Source organism: Furipterus horrens, unplaced genomic scaffold (assembly GCF_987537825.1).
Source record: "Furipterus horrens unplaced genomic scaffold, mFurHor1.1.pri manual_scaffold_4, whole genome shotgun sequence".
NCBI lineage: Eukaryota > Metazoa > Chordata > Mammalia > Chiroptera > Furipteridae > Furipterus > Furipterus horrens.
This window is the reverse complement of record NW_028327174.1, coordinates 177,917,511-177,936,644: the sequence shown is the minus strand read 5'-3', so window position 1 is coordinate 177,936,644 and position 19,134 is coordinate 177,917,511. Positions and strand designations below refer to the sequence as shown.

The 19,134-nt window shown below is 41.6% G+C and overlaps 1 protein-coding gene across 1 annotated transcript in view; it reads right to left on the bottom strand.

The window, feature by feature from the left end:
* The window catches only part of INVS (inversin), a 138,550-nt gene that overhangs the window by 23,852 nt on the left and 95,564 nt on the right, over positions 1-19,134 (bottom strand). Inside the window, 2 exon segments of the mRNA XM_090274496.1 lie at positions 2,756-3,057; positions 14,292-14,504. Of these exon segments, the coding sequence (XP_090130622.1) occupies positions 2,756-3,057; positions 14,292-14,504 (515 nt within the window).

Genomic DNA, 19,134 nt, shown 5'->3' with positions numbered 1-19,134 from the left:
CATTTTTGTTGAAAATAAAGAGATGATGTACAAATATCTCAAAACAGGATGCCCACGATTTTCTGAATTAAGAAAAAAAACGTTCTAGTAGGATTTGTAAGAAAGCAATAATAGTTGTTTATCTTAATTATGGAGGATTTTTATTTTCTTCTTTGATTCTTTTTTCTGTTTAAAATTTTTAATAAACTTTACTAGGGTGCTTTGCGTACTGCCACCCAACCCCCTAACCCCCTTCCCTCGGGCTATAACCACATTGTCGTCTGTGTCTATGAGGGTTTTTTTGCTTAATGCCTGCACCCTTTTCACTCAGCCCCCCAACTCTCTTCCCCTCTGACAGCTGTCAGTTTGTTCTCTGTATCTATGCTTATGTTTCTATTTTATTTGTTAAAGTATTTTGTTCATTAGACTCCACACACAGACTTTCCATCCAGCCAAACTTCAAGCAGCAGTATGAGTGAGAACACGTGATCCAGGACAGGAACTACTCAGCCAACACACAGAATTGTTAAAAATCACAAACTGTTGTTGTTTTGAGTCCCTTGGTTTTGGGGATGGTTTGTAATATCACAAGAGATAACCAACACAGAAACTAACACCTAAAAATGAGAGATGGCCTAACAGAAACTTAAAACCCATGGCCCGGACTCTGGGACTGGCTGGTGAGCAGAAGCTGGAAAGGCAATGAAGAGACTATTGGTGAAGGCTGGAAGAGCCGAGACAAAATTGCTATTGAAGTCTGGAGAAAGGCGAAATGGGTTACTCAGTGGCAGAATACTTGGCACTTTTTATCCATATGTAAAGAGAACTGAATTTCAGTTCAAATTTAAATTTACTAGAAAATAATTTTAATGTAAAGTTAAAAACTACTCTAAAAAGGTATAGCTTTTAGACACAGGATACAACCTTTTTATGTGACATGTAAAGGCCGCAAGCTAAGAGAGAACTTGAGAAAATTCGGTATGGCTGTCACATCATGGGAGTTTAGCAAATGATAATTGAACGACTAAATGAATGAACATATAACAAAGCATCATGCCACCTGCAAAGTATACATCACTGATGCACTGTCACTGAAAGTGAGTTACGTTATTATAGTCTGGAAATGCTTTTGGTCATTCACATATATACTTTTATGTGATTATTCTTGTCTAGATCAGCAGTGTGCTTTAATAATAGTAGTTACTGCTATTTTTATTTCCATTCATAACTGCCCTGCAGTGTTGAGAGTAGACCCCATTTTATAGCTAAGATAACTGAGGTTTAGAGAGATAGACTGAATTGTTCCAGCTCTGAATTAGGTGACCATGAGATTCCAGAGACCCTTTCTGGGGGTCAAAGCTGTTTTCATAAAAACACTAAGACATTATTTATCTTTTGCACTTTGTTGGCATTTGCACAGATTTCTGGAGGGTTGTCAACACTCCTTGACTGATAAGAATGGCTTGATGTGCTTAAATTGCTTTGTGCAAGGAATACAGTTTATGCTGAGTACCTGCTTTCCTTCTGGAAGCCTGGAGTCCTGGTATACACGTATCCTGAGCAGAGGGTACCACGTGACCGACCCCTGATAAAAATCTCAGAGTCTTAGGTTTAGGTTGTTCTCCTGGTGGAAAAATGTTGTCCAAGTGGTTGCTACAACCACTTGGTGTCCTGTGTGACTCCACCAAGAGAGGACTCCCAGAAGTTTGCACCTGGTTTCCTCCAGACATTGCTCCACGTGCCTTTTCCCTTTGCTGATTTTGCTTTATATCCTCTTGTTATAATAAATCACAGAGATGAGTACAACTATATGCTAAATCTTGTGAGTCTTCCCAGTAAATTACTGAACCTAGGGGTGGTCTTGCGTACCCCAATACACTCAACAAACACCAAATGGAATAAACTCCAAAAATCCATGCCAAGACACGTGATAATAAAATCTTGAAAACTAAATATAAAGAAGAAAGCTCAAAAGCAGCCAAAGAGAAATGAAAGGTTACCTAGAAACATTACTGAAGAACACCAATTCGAATGGCAGTGAGTTTCTCATCCAAAACCATGAACAGCAGAAGGAAGCGGCCCAGCCGTTTTCAAGTGCTAAAGCGGCTGCCCGCCGTGAAGTCTGCATCTGGTTTAACAGTTCTTCAGACATGAAATAAAAATATCCTCAAAGAATTTGTTGCTAGCAGACCTACCTTTAAATAGGCTAAAGAACGTTTTTCAAACAGCAAGGAAATGTTAAGAGATGGAATTAGGAGCACCAGGAAGAAAGACAAAACAACAGGATAAAGATGGGTACATAAAACAGACTGTCCTTTTCCTCATGAGTTTTGTAAGTTATATTTGATGATTGAGATAAGAATTGGAAAACCATCAGATACCAAGCAAAGATATGTAAAAGTGGGGAAGTAAAGGCACCTAAGTGGAAGTGAGGTTTCCACATTTCACTCAAAGTGGTGAAACGTTGATGCTAGTAGACTACTATCCGTCACTCGTGAATACTGTGATATTAGAGCAACCACTACAAGACCCACAGCGATATACTCAAAAACGCTACAAATCAATCAAGATGGAATCCTACAAGATGTATGAGTAGCCCACAGGAATGGAAGAAGAGAGAAACAGGGATGAGAATCAGAGGAAAGAAATAGAAAATAATAAAATGGCAGAGAGAAGTGCTGTCACAATTACCTTAAATGTAAATGATCTAAATACACCAACCAGAAGGGCCCCCAGCCCATGGGCTGGCATCAGATAACAAAGGCAATACACCTACCGTTTGGCTTTCTGGGGTCTGTTTCCTGCAAGTCTGGGGAAAGATGCTGCTCCTTCTGGGGGGCTCTGCTTGGAGACCCTCTTCCTGAAGACCCTCTTCCTGAAGACCCTCTGCAGGGTCCCTGCTCAGGGCTCTGGGCTGCACTGCTGGTGGGAGGCAGTTTGCTGGGGCCCCCGCTCGGCCTGTGGGGCCCAGCTGCGGTGCTGGGCAGGCAGGGAAGGGCTGGGGGCCGGCCGGGGTCAGGACTCAGCCTCCCCTTCTGCTGTTCTGCCTCTCTTCGCTTGTTTTCTTCCTCTCGCTTCCTGAAGCAAAGCCAAGGAGGAAGAGGAAAAATGAAGAAAGTGTTATCTCTGGAGTGAGATTTGAACTCTGAGAGGAGCCACCATATCACAGGAGGGATCTGGAAATTTGCGTTTTTAAGAGCGGTCTTTCCTCAGGCTTTATAGCTCATGAGCTGATGGAGCCGAGAGAACCTTACAGGGCAGCCTGTTGAGGCTCACAGGACAGACTGCGGGGGACTCTGCAGGAGACATAACATAACCCCACGGTGTGTGTCCCCAGGCCCTTTCTCCTCTTCCAGGAAGCACAGCAGAATACAACTGAGAATGACGATCACACGGAAACCTTCCCTTTCCTCTATGAAAAAGACCATTGGCAGATCTTAATGATTATACAAAAAAATTACAAAAACCTCACAATGGATTATAACACACTTGAGAGTTGCCACCCTGCCACCGAGAGTGCTGGTAATGAGTCAAACCTACTCTTTTTGTGGATGAGGTGCAGAAGGTAGGATGATTTTTAAAAAGTCTTTGGAGTCAAAATCACAAACACCTCAGACAGTGTCCTGTTTGGGAAAACTGGGCCTTGTTTTGCCTCTTCTGATCTTTGAACAGCAGGCATCAAATATCTGCTTGCAGCCCAGATGATTCAGGGACTGCACAGAAGAGAATCTGGTAGCCACTTAAAGGGTCCGTTCCAGCAGAATGATCAGGGGTGTGGTGGAGGGAAGCCAGCACGGGGGGGTTTAAGAACTTTTCTGGTCCTGCCTCTGCCAACAACTGTGAAATGACCTTGAGTGAGTCACTTTTCCATGGAAGATTCAGTTCCCCCAGGTCTAACACTTGTATGACAGCTTATAATCCTGAATTGATTCATGGGTCTGTTTGGAAACCAGGCATCTTTATAAAACTGGGAGATGCTTTGTGATGAGATGGAGAGATTTCTTTTATCAAAGTGGCTGGTATCAGAGTCCCTCTCAGAAGGGGACCTTGTTTAGACCAATAGTTTATTAAGGTTGGGGTCACGACTGAAGGCTGGTAAAGGTGGGATCTTCAGGGCTCACGTGGTGACTGGCTCCGAGGCTCCAGAGAGGGCTGCCCTGTCATGACACGAAGAATTTGTTTGTAGCTCCTGACATCGCGGGAGGTGATAAGAGAACAGGGGGCCGGGGGAGGAGAGAGAAGGGAGGAGGAAGGAAGAGAAGAAGGGAGACTGGGTATGCAGAGAGCAAGGGCCAGGGCATAGACATTCCGCCCATGGTGAGGTGACAGAGAAGGACTTTAGAGCTATGCTCCTTGCACCGTAATGAACCGAGTCTCCTGATATCTTGCCAACTCTGGATTCTAACTTGGCAAGCCTGGAGTGGGGCTCAAGGTTCTGCATCTCTAGCAAGCACCCAGGTTCCTATGACCACACCCTGAGCATAAGGCTAAGAGAACAAGAAAGTCTTGTATGGTCTGTTAACTATACCATGATGGGACGGGAGGTGTGATTCTCCTCAAGGGCACCAACTTTTTGTTAAGGTCCACCATGCTCACACATACTTTGTCAAAAGCCACCTGATAAACTGCAGAGCTAAGATAACCAGACAGAAGCAAGAGCTGAGGCAGAGACCCTAAGCCCCAAAGAAGTCCTAGGGTTCAGATTTCCAGAGCCTGGAATTTGAAGCCAAGCTTATTCAGATCTCAAGGGACAGGGAAGACCCAGATGATAGCTACCCGGGTCTTTGACATAAAGCCTTGTCAACTTAACACACTGTTAACCAGTCATGAAATAACTAGTGTTTTGACTGATAACAAGTTAACTCATGTTTGCACTTGCATTAGCTTATACAATTCCTATACATCATGTATAAAGTATATTGAAGTTTATTAAGATTATTTCATTTATCATATTCAATCACAAAAAAATAGCCAGTGATATGGGATAGCTTTTGCATAAAATTGCCAGTCAACAATGTGTTAACTTGCCCTTCTAGAAGGTCTTTCTCCCTGTGGTAAAGCCCTTGATCTGGGGTCCAAGTTTGCTTATCTAATAGTTTCCACCGAGTCTCTTCCCAGAGCAAGTGGCCAGACGGGTCCTGCTAACACCTGTACAGCTCTGCTTTCATTCGACTCTGGTTTTGTTACAGGCTTTGCCAGCTGCTGACACTAAGTGCGGCACTGCGATGGACAGCAAGCGGGACAGCCTGTCATCGTCAGAGCCTGAGACTCACGCGGCTGCTGGCCGGTGCCATTTCAGCGGGATCGGTCTGGGAGAGGAAGGTGGGCGCATCTGGGCGGGTGAAGTGCTGCTAATTGATCTCAGAGCCTTGTTTCTGATAGGCCCAAGAGCGGCGTTTTTTCCTCGCACTGACTAAGAGCACCGCTCTGAGAGAGCATCGGCCTTTCAGACAGACACGGGCGCGTGGTTGTCTGTCTCGGCATCTACACGGATCCCATTGCCAGTGAGAGGGGCTTTGAGGTGATAAATCAGACTTGGTTATATGAGCAGGCGTTCTTTTTTCTTTTAGGAACCCAGACAGCTTTCCCTTTCAATTCCAAGAAGTCGTGGTATGGTCAGGCCCTGGGCAAACCTTGTCACTGCAGACCTTTCTGGGCCTGCATCGAAGGCAGCCACAGACAAACAGGGCTCCACCTTTTCAGAGTGATCAGGATGTCCAGAAAGCAAGGGGCTCTGCTTCCTGGAGACTTCTTGCAGGGGGAGGTTTGCAGGGTGTTGTTTTTTCATTTTGGTAGAACTACAGAAGCAGATTTGGGGGAAAGAACATAATCATCAGGACATATCATTTAAACACCGCCCCCAGCTTATGAACAGAAGTATATTACTTAAAAAAAAAAAAAAAAAGATGCATTTTAAAATTTAAAAAAACCTTCCATAGTTGTGCAGAGCTGTGGTTCTTGATGTGAAAGTTATCACTGGGGTAAAGCGGGGGGCGGGGGTGGGTGGGTAACACTGGGAATTCTGCAGGACCCACATCCTATTTTATGTATTCTGCTACCTTAAAACAAAAGCAACAACAACACACACACCACACATCCTCAGAGTGGGCCATGATCCCACATGTATGTGTCTATCTGGAGGAAAAAAGGCCAGGACCACAGCTCATAGTTGAAGAGTTTGAAGGAAGCTCAGATTACTAAGGGAGATACTCTTATTTGGTAGATAAGGAAACTGAGGCAGAGAGATGAGTGACTAACCCAAAGTTACATTGTAAACCATACCAGCTGAGTTTTACTTCTCCCTGTAAAACTCATCACAGTGACAAAATTGTATTTTTAAAAATTTCACTCAATCTTTTCCCATCACCTAAAAAATGAATTGGGTCACATGAAGAAACCGGTAATATCACAGTAAGGTAATCTTGCCTCCAGTGTGGCATTAGTTCTAACCTCTTAGGCTCCATGATTGTCCTGAAATTTAAGTGTTTTTTCTCCCAATAATTTATTATAGAATACCAAAGTCCTTTAATCTTCATGGTGGGCATGCTATAAACTTGACCTATTTGTGTAAAGTTTAGGAAACAAATACTGGAAAAAGAACCAATGTTATTCTAGTTCATATGAAAATTTAAAGAGGAAAAAAAGGATCCTGCTATGACACAAGTAACATTTTAGCAGGAAATTTATTAACATGGCAGAATCTTAATGTATAAAATAGTCCCACATTTTCCTATTGTCTTAAGGGAAAATGGCCAGACAACACCTTTTGATGGGCTGCCAATTAGTCCGCTTTGTCCTCTTTCCTAGGGCAATTTGTGCAGTTCCCCAGAGGTGAGAAAGTTAACTGGGGACAGAGCTTTGACAACGTCTGCTTTGGGTCCTGCACAATGCAGGGTGAAGAGGGTCTCCAGATAATGGGCTGAAGGAACTGGAGTTGTTTCATCCAGGAAAGAAAAGGTTTAAGGGAACATCCTGTTGCTGCAAATCTCTGAAGGGCTATTGTGGAGCAAAGATGTACCCTGGAGCCCCAACACCCCCAACCAGATCGAAGACTCGAGGATGGGGATTTATACAAATTAGTAGCCTAGATGACAATTGAAAAAAAGAGGGGACAATAAGGAATCAAATGATTGCCTGATGTGCAGACAGCCACATCAAGAGCAATAACTTAACTGACTTGAATGTCCAATAACTTCAGCATCTCAGCCCTGGGTGCAACTGCAGAGACCTGCCTCCGGGCCTAGAAAGTCTGAGCCCCAGAAGTTGGCATTTCTTCCTACCCCACACTGTGGCTTTGTCAGAGTGCTGTATTTGCCCAGTTTTGACAGAAGAAATTAATTATATCAGACACTGCAGAAACAGGCAGGCTTTTTCTCATTCAACGAGTATTCAAGTTTCCATGAATACAGAACCAACAAGAAGTTTGAGAGATGTGATTAAAACTGTTTCCACGGATAAGGGAGATCTTGTTAGTGTGTCTTGTTACACTGATTTAACCCAGCTCTGCCCTAACGCCATTCTTGTTTATAGTCCTACAGGCTTGGGGCCAACTCATTTTCTTAACTTTCTTAAGGATTTAGGGGATACTGGTGTACTCTGCCATGTTAGCTATGAGAGTAACAGGAAGATTTTTATTGAACTATGTGGCAAAATTGATGATGGTGACTTGGCGCCACTCTCTGAATCACTGGAAACAACACGGGCACAATTGACCAAGCCCTGGGTTAGGAGAGAAGCTGACTTGGGTGCCTGGTTCTGCCACCAGCAGTTACACTTATGGGAATGAGTTAGAAGAAAGAAGCCAGAGCTGGTCCAAGCTGGCCTACCAGATAGATACTGGTCGCTAGCCTAAGTATGGCTGGTAGGATGATCCCCCCGAACCAAACAATGGTAGAAACCTGGCTCAGGGCAGAACTGAGACTCAAGTGCCATCTCCCTCCCTTACTAGCTGTGTGATTTCAGGCAAGTTAACCTCTGTTATTTGCCCTGTCTACTTCATTGGGTTACTCTACGGATTTGGTGAATTAATGTATAAGAATTTTGTAAACTGTCGTCGGCAGCCGTCCGTCTCGAGAGACGATGGTGTAGCTTCTTAAGAGTCTGACACGGTATCTGTTTCCTCTCGTGTTGAATCGACATCTTGCGATGACGCTGGAGTGTCCTCTCCAGTGAAGCTGAAGCTACAGAGCCTGGGCAGGGTGATATGGAGAGTCTGCTGTTGCCCAAGCAGCAGACCCCCCCTCTCTTCGCAGCTGAAGGGTCCAAGGGAAAGACGGAGTCAATACAGCTTGGCTTCAGGTGCGCCGCAGGAGTTGCCGGTGTTGACTACAACGTCAAACCGCCTTAGGGACTCCGGCTCCGGATTTTCTGTCAGGGTTTACTCCCTTAGCCTTTCCCCTGAAGAGATATGCCGCAAGGCAGCGGAGGTTTTTTGGAGTCAGAGTTTTCCTTCTCTGTGTAAACTGTAAAGCAATATATAAATGTAAGTAATCATTATTACTTTTGTACAGAGGTAAAGCTACCATAAGATGGATCTGGTTAGATGTGAAGAAATCTGGGCGTGGTCTGAGTGCCATGCAGTCTAAGAGCTGGGCATAAAGATATTTTTAGAAAATGCTCCTTGGTAAAACCACACCACTCCCTGCTCCATGAAGCCATTTTAATCACATCTCTGAAATCTCTCTTAGGTCCTATACCCAGGGCAATGGAATCTTGAATATTCATAGAATGTAGTATCCTGATAGAATTAATTTCTTCTTGTCAAAACTGGGCCAGTACAATACACCTGTCCGTGGAAGCCACAGAGTGGGGTCTGCTGATCCAGCATATGCAGTGCTGAACGCCTTTGTTCTTATGTTCCTCTTTAAAACCATAAACCTGTCAAATGGCAATCTGCTCATGATAAATATGGAGGGAGCTGGAAAATCAAATGCATAAATATATAAGTGCTAGCATGCACTGTGAGGATAAAGGGCACATAAACATGTTTGCTGCCTAGTAAGGCAAACAAGGTAAAGCAGTGCACTTAACAGGGATTCACTGCACTGAAACTGAAGGAGACCGGAGAGAGCACCTGGCCCAACCCTCCCACTTGACAGAGAGGAAAACTAAGGCCTAGGATGATGAATGACTTACGTAACGTCTTAGACCCGGGGGGACGGGGAGCGGGGGGCAGTCACTGAACATTTATTATTAAATGCTTATTGTATATCATGTACTCTAGGCACTGAGATGCAGAGATATATAACACAGTGTCTGCTCTCAAGGAACTGACAATCTAGTGGGGAATAAGACCCTTGCACTTCTGCAGATAGTGAGTTTGGGATGTGATGAGTCCTCAAATAGAGAGATCCACACAGAGCTATGGGAGGATGTGGGAGACTAATTAAACTGGAAGAGGGAGAAAAAAGGCTCCATAGAATGTCAAAATGAGAAAGGAGGGAAATGAGAGAGGGTTACTGCAGGTAGAGGGAAGAGCATCAGCAAAGACATGCAAACTACCTCTCTCAGAATCTTTGATTTCAGAAGAGATCTTAGAAACCAGCTCTTCACATGACTTAAAAAATTCCTTATGTATTATCCTGGAGAGTTGATAATTCAATTTCTGCTGGAACTTTTCCAGTGAGAGGAAGCTGATTACCTCATAAGGCGGAAAAGGTTTAGTCCTAACCTTTTCAGCTGGCATTGCACAGTATGTATGGGATCTGTCAGAGCACCTCCTCATTGTCGCTGACTAGCAGGCCTAGTAATATTTGATCTTTGACTTCCTCTCAAGGTAATAAGAAAATGTCATATTGGCTTATAGAATGTTACAGCTGGGAGGGACCTCAGATATCATTTAATCCAATTTTTAAATATCTCTACGTGAGTCGTGGACTCTCTTTGAGAATGTGATGAAAATGTATAGGTCCTCTCCCCCCAAATTCATGTATGTTCGTGATACACGAAATGCTGCATATAGTTTCAGGGCATTCATGGTGTCCCAAAGCCTGTCCTGGATTAAGAAATATTTCCACTTTACTGATGGGAAACTGAGGCTCAGAGAAGTTGAATGGCATCAAGTAAAATCATGGAAGTAATTTCCCACTGGTCAGACCATAGTATGAGCAGAAGGGTCAGACCACAGTATGAGCAGAAGAGTCAAACCTATAGATCAACCCTGAAGAAAGGCATTGAGAAAGTGAAGATGTGCGGGAGCAGGCTGCAGGAGGGGCTACGATAAGGCAAAAAGGAGACCTGGATTAGGAGTGCAAATGTCATGAGAACTTGCTTTAAATTATCTGAAAGCTGGTTTATGGAGAGGATTTAGACTCTCCTCAAAACCAAAAGGTAGGAAAGAACTTCTGCCAGATAGCACTGTCCACTAATGGAATGTATTGCATGGCAGGCACAGAATTCTTTGTCATTTGACTTTTGAGGACACAGGACAACCTCCTATATGAGGGACTTCAGCATCACAAGAGTTTGAACGGGGTAACCCAAACTGGACTTGATTATATAACTCTAAGAGGCATACTCAATCTCATACACTACCCAGAAACAAGCTCGGGTCTCCCAGTGAGTGTGGTAAGTAAAGAAAGTGGTAAGAGAGATGGTGAAGAAAGTTCGGGATGGCTGAGACCTCAAGTGTGAGGGCGGGGGAGGGTGGTATAGTGGGGAGAAAGGAGACTTGGAGATACAAGGGGAAGTAAATGTTGAAGGGTCTTACATAGCAGTGTGGCTGGTATTCAAGAACAATGGCTTGTACAGAATGATGGGACAGAGCATGAAAACAAAAGGCCAGAAAGGTACATTTCAAAAGAGGAGTGAACACAATCAGTGGTGGCAGCACTAGCAGGGAGATCAGGAGGCAGAAGAGAGGCTGTGGTGATGAGTCAGAGGTAACACACAGTGAGTCAGAAGTGACAGTGACAACAGGACTTGCAGACAGAGATGTCCAGTGACCTGAAATGTTGGCAAATAACAAAAGGACAGCAAGGTGGAAATGCCCAGCAGGCAACTGATGAGTTGGGATTAGAGTTCCAGGAGGTCAAGATGTGAGACAGATTAAGTGGTTATCTACAGAGATGAAGTAATTTAAGTTTTCAAAGTAGATACATTTTCAATAAAAAGAAGTATAGCAGGAGTGGAAGTCTGAGGAGTCAGCCCTGTGAGGCTCAGTGGAGATGGTATAATTAAAAAGACATGAGAAGGAAGAGCCAGAGAATTAGAGGAGATCTGTGATTAGAGAGAAATAAAAATCTGGCAAAGGAAGCATCAAGGAAGAACAGTGATCAACATAAATGTGGCCTTAATTTAGTGTGCATTCAATTGTGTGCGTTGGCAGGTAAATGAGAGTAATGTTCACTTTGGCAATGACATAGGGGGTGCAGTTTGAGATAAAGTGCTTTTAAATGGATTCTAGGTATTCCTTAAATAGTATTTCCTAAAAAACATGCCTTAGAAAATAGGACTAAAACTTCTCTCCCTATTTCTCTATCTGTACATTAGAAACCACTTTAAGTTAAAAATGGTCCTTTCACATCCTTACTTTGAGGCAGGAGGTTTCTGCCAGGGCACCGTGGGAAAGGTACACTGAGGTGCCATGACATGCCTAGGCCACCTCAGTCAACAAGGCAGCGGCGGCACAGACTGGATTTAACATTCTGATCTCTGTTCCTCAAAACAAAAATGAAACACAAAATTAAAAACTGACTCCGGTTTTAAGAAATAACTCTTGAGAAATATAACTAAATCAGTTTCTTCTCCATTTACACACTTCTCTTGGAGAGATGCACTACAATGACTGTAGGGGGTGATGGTTAGTGTTAAAAAAAAACCTTCCAATAATGATACTCAATAAAGGGAAAATTGTGACTGAGAAAAAATAAAGAAGAATATAATTTTTCAGTTTGGCAATTTCAAATATTATCACAGTAAGCACAGTTCCCATTTAAAAGGTTTTTTTTTTTTTTTTTTTTTTAAGAAAATGAACTTCAGAAACTAAGAATTAAGAACAAAGAGGACCTATCTTCTGCAATAGTGAAAGCAATTAGGATAACAAGTAAAAGGGTAAAGGCAGGGTACGGAGAATTAGATGTTCCCTCAATCTCCTTTTTGGGTCAAACCCTCCGGGCTAGGAGTTACAAAAGTCCATGTTAGGGGAAAAAATATCGTAAACCATTACAGACTTTATTTAAGTCTCATTATTTGAAGCCCCTCCCTCTGTATAGAAGACCTTCTGACAAATGCATTCTTAGTTCCCAGCTTTAACACTGAACCCAAACTCTTGGCCCCAGCAGCTATAGGACCTTGGGGCAGCATGTCAGGCCAAGTGGGGAGGAGGAGGAGGAGACTGAGATCAGTAACAGTGAAGACATGGGGTTCCCACAGAACTGGAGAGTGCCTGGAATTGACTGGCCTCGTCTGTCATTTTACAGATGAAAAGCCTGAGGCCCAGAGGGAGAAATACTTGTGTTCAGTTCCTTGCAAGTAAACATTAGAGGCTGCATTTGAACCCAGGTCTTCTTTCCACTCTGCCACAACCCATTTCTTCTGCTGGAAAGGGAGTTAGGGGGCAAAGAGGACTGCAGGGCCCCCTCTCTCCAAAAACAAAGTGAAATGTGTTTGGATTCATATATTCCTTTTGGGGGGACATACAAAGTCAGTCATACTGCCTTTGTAGAGTCGCACCTTATATTCGGGTAGCTATGACTTCAAATTCTGTAAATAGATTCTCACACATTACACTGGAGTTTACAGAAACGACAGTAGAAGGCAATACAGCACTCCATCCCTTGCAGAGCATAGTTACTTGCAAGTCAGGATAATCTGTCTATGCATTTACCTACTTACAGGTGTCACTCACATGCAGAGAACTTTGATAAGGAGCTGGAAAAAGAGGCATGTCAAGGCTTTAGGTTAATACTGGATTCTTTGGCAAAAGTTTAGAAAAGAGAGTCATTAAGAGAACAATGCACTTCCTAGATGCCACCTACTTCGGTAGCTTCAGAGTCAGAAAATAATGTGTTTCTGTCAATCCTGTCTAGTGAAGGCTGACAATATGGTTAGTATTCCAGTTCATAGTGGTATTTAACTTCTTGCCGATGTGGTTTGTCCTACCTTTTATTATTATTTTTTGTCACTATTTATTACACTTATGCTTCCCCCTTGTGGGCAAGATATGGAAGGAATTAAAGAGTTGGAATGATCCATGGTGTGGGAACATTCAGGATAAGCCTGGAAGTTATCCCTCAGGAATGTGCCTGCTGTGCGCACATCTTTATCATCGGAGGTTTTGTTCTCTATACCTGTGAAGGTGATACTCCCTTGCTCTTCAAAATACCCAACACGGATATCAAAGAAAAGGCAAACCAAAGCATAAGCTAAAATCAATCATTTATGGTAAAATAATCACAATGTATACTAGGCACCTACGCCTATTTTGCACATTTTGTTGCATTATCCCAAAAAGTGTGAGGTCCTTGAAGCAAGTATCTTCCTTTTAATTACTACTTTCTCTGTAGGCTGTAGCCCAGTGATTCTCAACCTTCCTAATGCCGCGACCCTTTAATACAGCTCCTCATGTTGTGGTGACCCCCAACCATACAATTATTTTCGTTGTTACTTCATAACTGTAATTTTGCTACTGTTATGAATCGTAATGTAAATATCTAATATACAGGATGTATTTTCATTGTTACAAACTGAACATAATTAAAGCATAGTGATTAATCACAAAAACAATATGTAATTATATATGTGTTTTCCGATGATCTTAGGCGACCCCTGTGAAAGGGTCGTTGGACCCCCAAAGGGGTTGCGACCCACAGGTTGAGAACTGCTGCTGTAGCCAATAAGTAAATTACATTATTTAGTATAAATTTGTTAGGGAATAGCTGGGGGAAAGCAAGTTATTTGAAAAGTTGGCTGCTTTAATCAAATCAAAACTAGATTAGTCTACCGGAAGTAGGCCAGATACTGGTGGAAGTTTCCTTTGGAAAGGCAGGAGGCGCGAGATGACCCGTTTTCTCCCCGCAGCTCACTGTAGCAAGGCCCCCTCCATGGGTGAGTGCAGCAGTGGTCTGTCTGCCTAAGAATATCAAGGGCTAACCTAGAGCAACAGCCACCATGTGGAGACTAGGCCTTCACCCTTCAGGGCAGCCTCAGTCATCCGAGGCCTGGTGGGCAGAAGGGGAGGGTGGCACGGGTGCAGGGATCCAAACCATTTGGGAGTCTCTGCTGATTCCCTCCCGGCTCCTCCGGCACTCCGCCCCTTCTCCCCGGATTCTGAGCTACGAGAACACAATGGAGCGCTCACAGCTCAGACTTACTTGGCCGCAGCATCTTTTCTCAGCTGCTCATGCTTCATGAGGAGGTTTTTCCGGTCTCGAAAGGCTTTCCTGACTTTGTACCCTTTGTAGACAGCCTGTATTTTGAAGGCAGCGATGTCCTGTATAGCCGCGATGGACAGGGCACCGTGCTCCAACATGAACTGGATTACTTCATGGCGCTCACCGAGCAAAGCGTAATCAAGGGGCGTGTACCTGAAGCAGGAAGGCGTTTTAAAGTGTTGGAATGTAATTCAAGGCACAGTCAAACTGGCAATATGCTCGTATGCAGCAAAAACGTCATTCTAAGATGTGAGATGTCCCCCGGGCACACTATCTTCGTACTCTAGGGCTGCTCCTTTTTATCTCTGAGGGGCACAAAACAAGGGTGAAGCTGGGGTCAGGCGCTTTGTGCTGCTGACCATACCAACTCCTGAGTTTTGCTCACTGGCTCACAAATTGGGGGCTGTGAGAACATGATCATTCTTCCTCTTTCTCATGTTCCAAATAATTCCTTGCTCCCATCTGAAAAGGTGCTGCAAATAACATTCTGTGAGATTCATAATTTGAGCCCATGATTACCAATATTTAATGCTTATGAAATTTTTAGAAAAGGAGAAATTTAGTATAGGATAAGTTATTAAATACTGCTGGAGCCCATGAGTAGTCATCTGGGGGTAAAAAGATTCTTACATCACACTCCAATACAAATTCTGGATGAAGCAAAAATCTAAAATAAATAAATAAATTACATAAATAGATAAATAAATCCATAAATGTACTAGAAGAAATCATGGATGATTATTTAAAAATTGAAGTGGAAAGTTGTTTTTTTTTTTAAAGACACAAAACTCAGAAACATATAACTGATAAATCCAATTACATAAAAATTAAACAAAACAAAACTCTGCAGGGCAAAGCCACCAAAAACAATGGTAAAAAGAGTTCTCAAAACAGTAAATACTAATGGTTCCTAAGCATATGTCCAATCTTACTAATTTAAGAGAAACACAAATTAAGACTCATTTGAGCGAGTACTTTAATAATTAGGGTAGCAAAAATTAGGAAGTTTAAGAACATATCGTGCTAGCAAGGATGAAGGGGGACAGCCTCTCTCATGTACTACCTTAAACTTGAGGGAGAACGAGTTGACATATCTATCGAAATTATTTATGCATCTGCCTTTCAACATAGCCATTTCACATAGAGACATTTATCCTACAGATCTCCTCTCATTTGTGACATGTCTTATGTACAAGGATATTCATAGAAGTACAGCTTGAAGCAGTAAAAGAATGGGAACAACCTCAATCTCCATTAGCGGAGGGCTGGTTAAATAAAGCACAGACCACCCGTGCAATGAAGCATCTGTATAATGCAGCATTACTCCAGTATATGAATAAATAAGGAACCATCTCCAGGATGTCTTGTTAAATGAAGAAAATGAAAAAAGAAACAGAATAGTATTATGGCATGCTCCATTTGTACAAAAAATAATATATATATATATATATATATATATCCCTCTATGTTTACCTATATAAAATATGTCTCCAGATGTTTCCCAAGAAACTGGAACCAGGGGCACTGCTGAGGAGGAACTGACTGTCTCAGAGGCAAGGGCAGGAGGGACATTCCGTTTCCACCCCATGCCCTTTTCTGCCTTTTAAATTTTGTACAATGGGCATACGACACCTTTTTGATAAACATATTATTTAGAAAAAATGGATATTATTGTCAGGTAGTTATATGTTTAAATTTCAACTGGCTCTTTCTAATTGTGTGATTTTAGGAAAAACTCTTTTTAAAAATTTTTTATTTTTAGATATAAAATAAACCAGATAAATACACAGAAGAAAATAAGTCATCTGTATTATCTCCCTCACAATTAATAACTGTTAATATCTTGACAGATATTTTTTTTCTTTTTTAAAGAGTAATGACTACTTCATAAAAATGATACTTTAAGCATTTAAACAATGCAAAAAGTAAACAAAATTGAAGTAAAAACTCCAAACCCCAAATTCCACCATCCAACAATAGTAACAATAACTGTCACTTCTTAAACAACTTACTTGATTATTCTAAGCCCCAGCTTTCTTCACCACAGACTTGGCATGAGGAAAAATGTAGTAACTGTAAAGCCTGGCATTGCACCCGGCACAAAGGAAGGAGTTCATAAGTGTCGGCTATTACTGTTACCATTATAGGACATACATTGTAGTATGTCTATGATACCATGGTCTCTTATCATAAATATTATTTCCATTGGACCCAAACTAGTATTTCTAACCACCTAATGGCTGCCACTGATCCGATTCCTTTCTGAGTGACTGTTACCAATTCGATGCAAGAAGAGATGTTAGGGGGAAATAATAAGCTGACTTCTGAGGTGGATTGAATGATGATTATATGGACACATCATTAGACACAGAAAAACCATCCAATGATCAGAGGGGAAAAAAATATCTCTCTTCAAAATTTACCTAATAGTCACAGTCAGCCATAAAAGGATTAGGTTTTCAGCCCTGGCTGGTGTGGCTCAGTGGATTGAGTGCCAGACTGTGACCCAAAGGGTGGCTGGTTTGATTCCCAATCAGGGCACATGCCTGGGTTGTGGGCCTGGTCCCCAGTTAGGGGTGCATCAGAGGCAACCACATATTGATGTTTCTCTTCTTCTCTTTCTCTTTCCCCTCTCTCTAAAAACATAAATAAATAAATAAAATCTTTAAAAAAAAAAAAAAAAGAATGAGGTTTTCAGTTTAAGCAAAGGGTGTTTTGGCCACTTAAGTAAGGAAAGTCTGAGTTCAGAAGGAAGCTCCAAATGCTAAAATTCAGGAACCCCCATCTAAGGACAGCCCAATTTGCCACTGCTGTTCAGAGACCAGAAAGCCATAAGTAAAGATGCCTATATAAACTTAAAAACATTATTTGTAAGTAGGTAGAACTTCATAAATTCAGAAGAACTTCTAAATATATAACTACATAGTCAATGGAAAGATTATTGCATGATGGTAGAGATAAATTTAGTGTAATAAAATGAATACACAGACCCAGAAAAATAAAGCAACTTGCTGAAGGTTATGAAACTAGTTACTGCAGGCTCTAGACTAGAACTGAGATCAAATGACTCCCCTGTTCAATAATGTTTCTATAACACACCTATCATTTATTGAGTATAAATCTCTTATACCCTGTAGAATAAAACTTCTAAAATCAAAGTGAAAATAACCTATATTTAGTAAGCTTGATCATTTTTTCTATAATTAAAATGTAGTGTCTTTCACATAGTACACAAGCAGGATTATCAAAATCTAGTTAATGAAATTAAGGCCCAAACTATGCCTTTACTTACAAATGTGACAAAATATGACAGGTAGCATAAACAACCTTAAAGAATATGGGACTGGGAGTCGGCAGTCCTGGGGGGCCCTCGGCATTCTCTTCACTTGTCTGAGCTTCTGTGTTCTTACTTGTAACAGGTGAAAGGAAGACTAGATCTCACAGGGTATTTGTGGATGGAAATTGCATTTAAAATGTTTTAAATATTTTTATTATGAAAAATTGTATTTTTATTAGGAGAAATTTCAAACATAAACAAAAGTAGAGAGTACAACATAGTCTTTTACATACTCATCATCGAGAATTAATATTCAGCAAGATTTTTGCCACATTTGCTTCATCCAAGCCCTTCAGTTTTACTTTTGCTGAAGTACTTTAAAGGAAATCCCAGAACTCTTATCATTTCATCTCCCTGCATTTTGGTATTTATCTCTAAATAATATGAACATAACCATGTCATTGTATTAATAAAATTAACAGAAATTCCTTAGTAAGATCCAATATCCACCCCTTAATTTTCTCAAAAAAGTTATTTTATTTTATTTTTAACAACTGATTTATTTAGGATTTTCAGTCGATTTTTCATCAATGGAACACAATCCAAATATCTAGCAAGGTTTTAAGACTGAAGTCTACACCTAGAGTTTAAACAACTGACCATATTGTGAGTATTACTACTGAAGCTTTCTTCTCCCCCAATTCAATTTAGAAACATTCAAACGCTGTGAATATTCCCATCGATATCAGAGTGTGGCTGTCAGGGCGTTATTGACTGACAGCCAGCAGGAGCTGGCAAAAATTATGTCTGTGCAGTGCACATCAAGGGGTTAGTGTCAATGCATGAGAAGTAAAAATTAGCACTACATTGATGGTAAGCAGCCAAGAAACAACATAGATAAAGACAAGAGATGAGACACAATTGGACCTGCCACGCGGGAATGGCTGATGGTTCGAGCAGAATGCCTAAACGGGAATGTCAGTAACCATAAAAGGCAGTGCCAAGTTCTGATGTGTGTACATCAAGGTGCATTGCTGATGAAACATTTAAGGGATCTGGAATATTACCACTGTCTTTTTTCATCTATAGATTGACAAGTAGAGTTAGGCTAATTTTTCCTCTGGTCTTTTGGTCTGTAATAAACATATGTTTACTCCAGGAGGCAGTAAGCGCCTTAATTTAGAGGCTTACTTAGGTCTGAAATTCAATGCTTAACATATAAATGAGTACTGAACAGCATATAAAATATTGTTTTTACTGTTTCCAAAAAAATAGTAGTCATGTTGTAAACACTGTAATAATGTAGAATAAATGCTTCCTAGAAATAAATCATCACTGATTCTTAGGATTCTTACACTTCCCTTTTGTTTTTCAAGGATTTCTAGGGGAGAAATCTTCGGCTCTCTCACATATCTGCTTTAACATCAAAAGTTCAGTCCTGAGGATTCCACTTGGCTTTCCAACTTCCTTAAAGGGCCAACCCCCAAACCTTCAAATCGTTTTGTT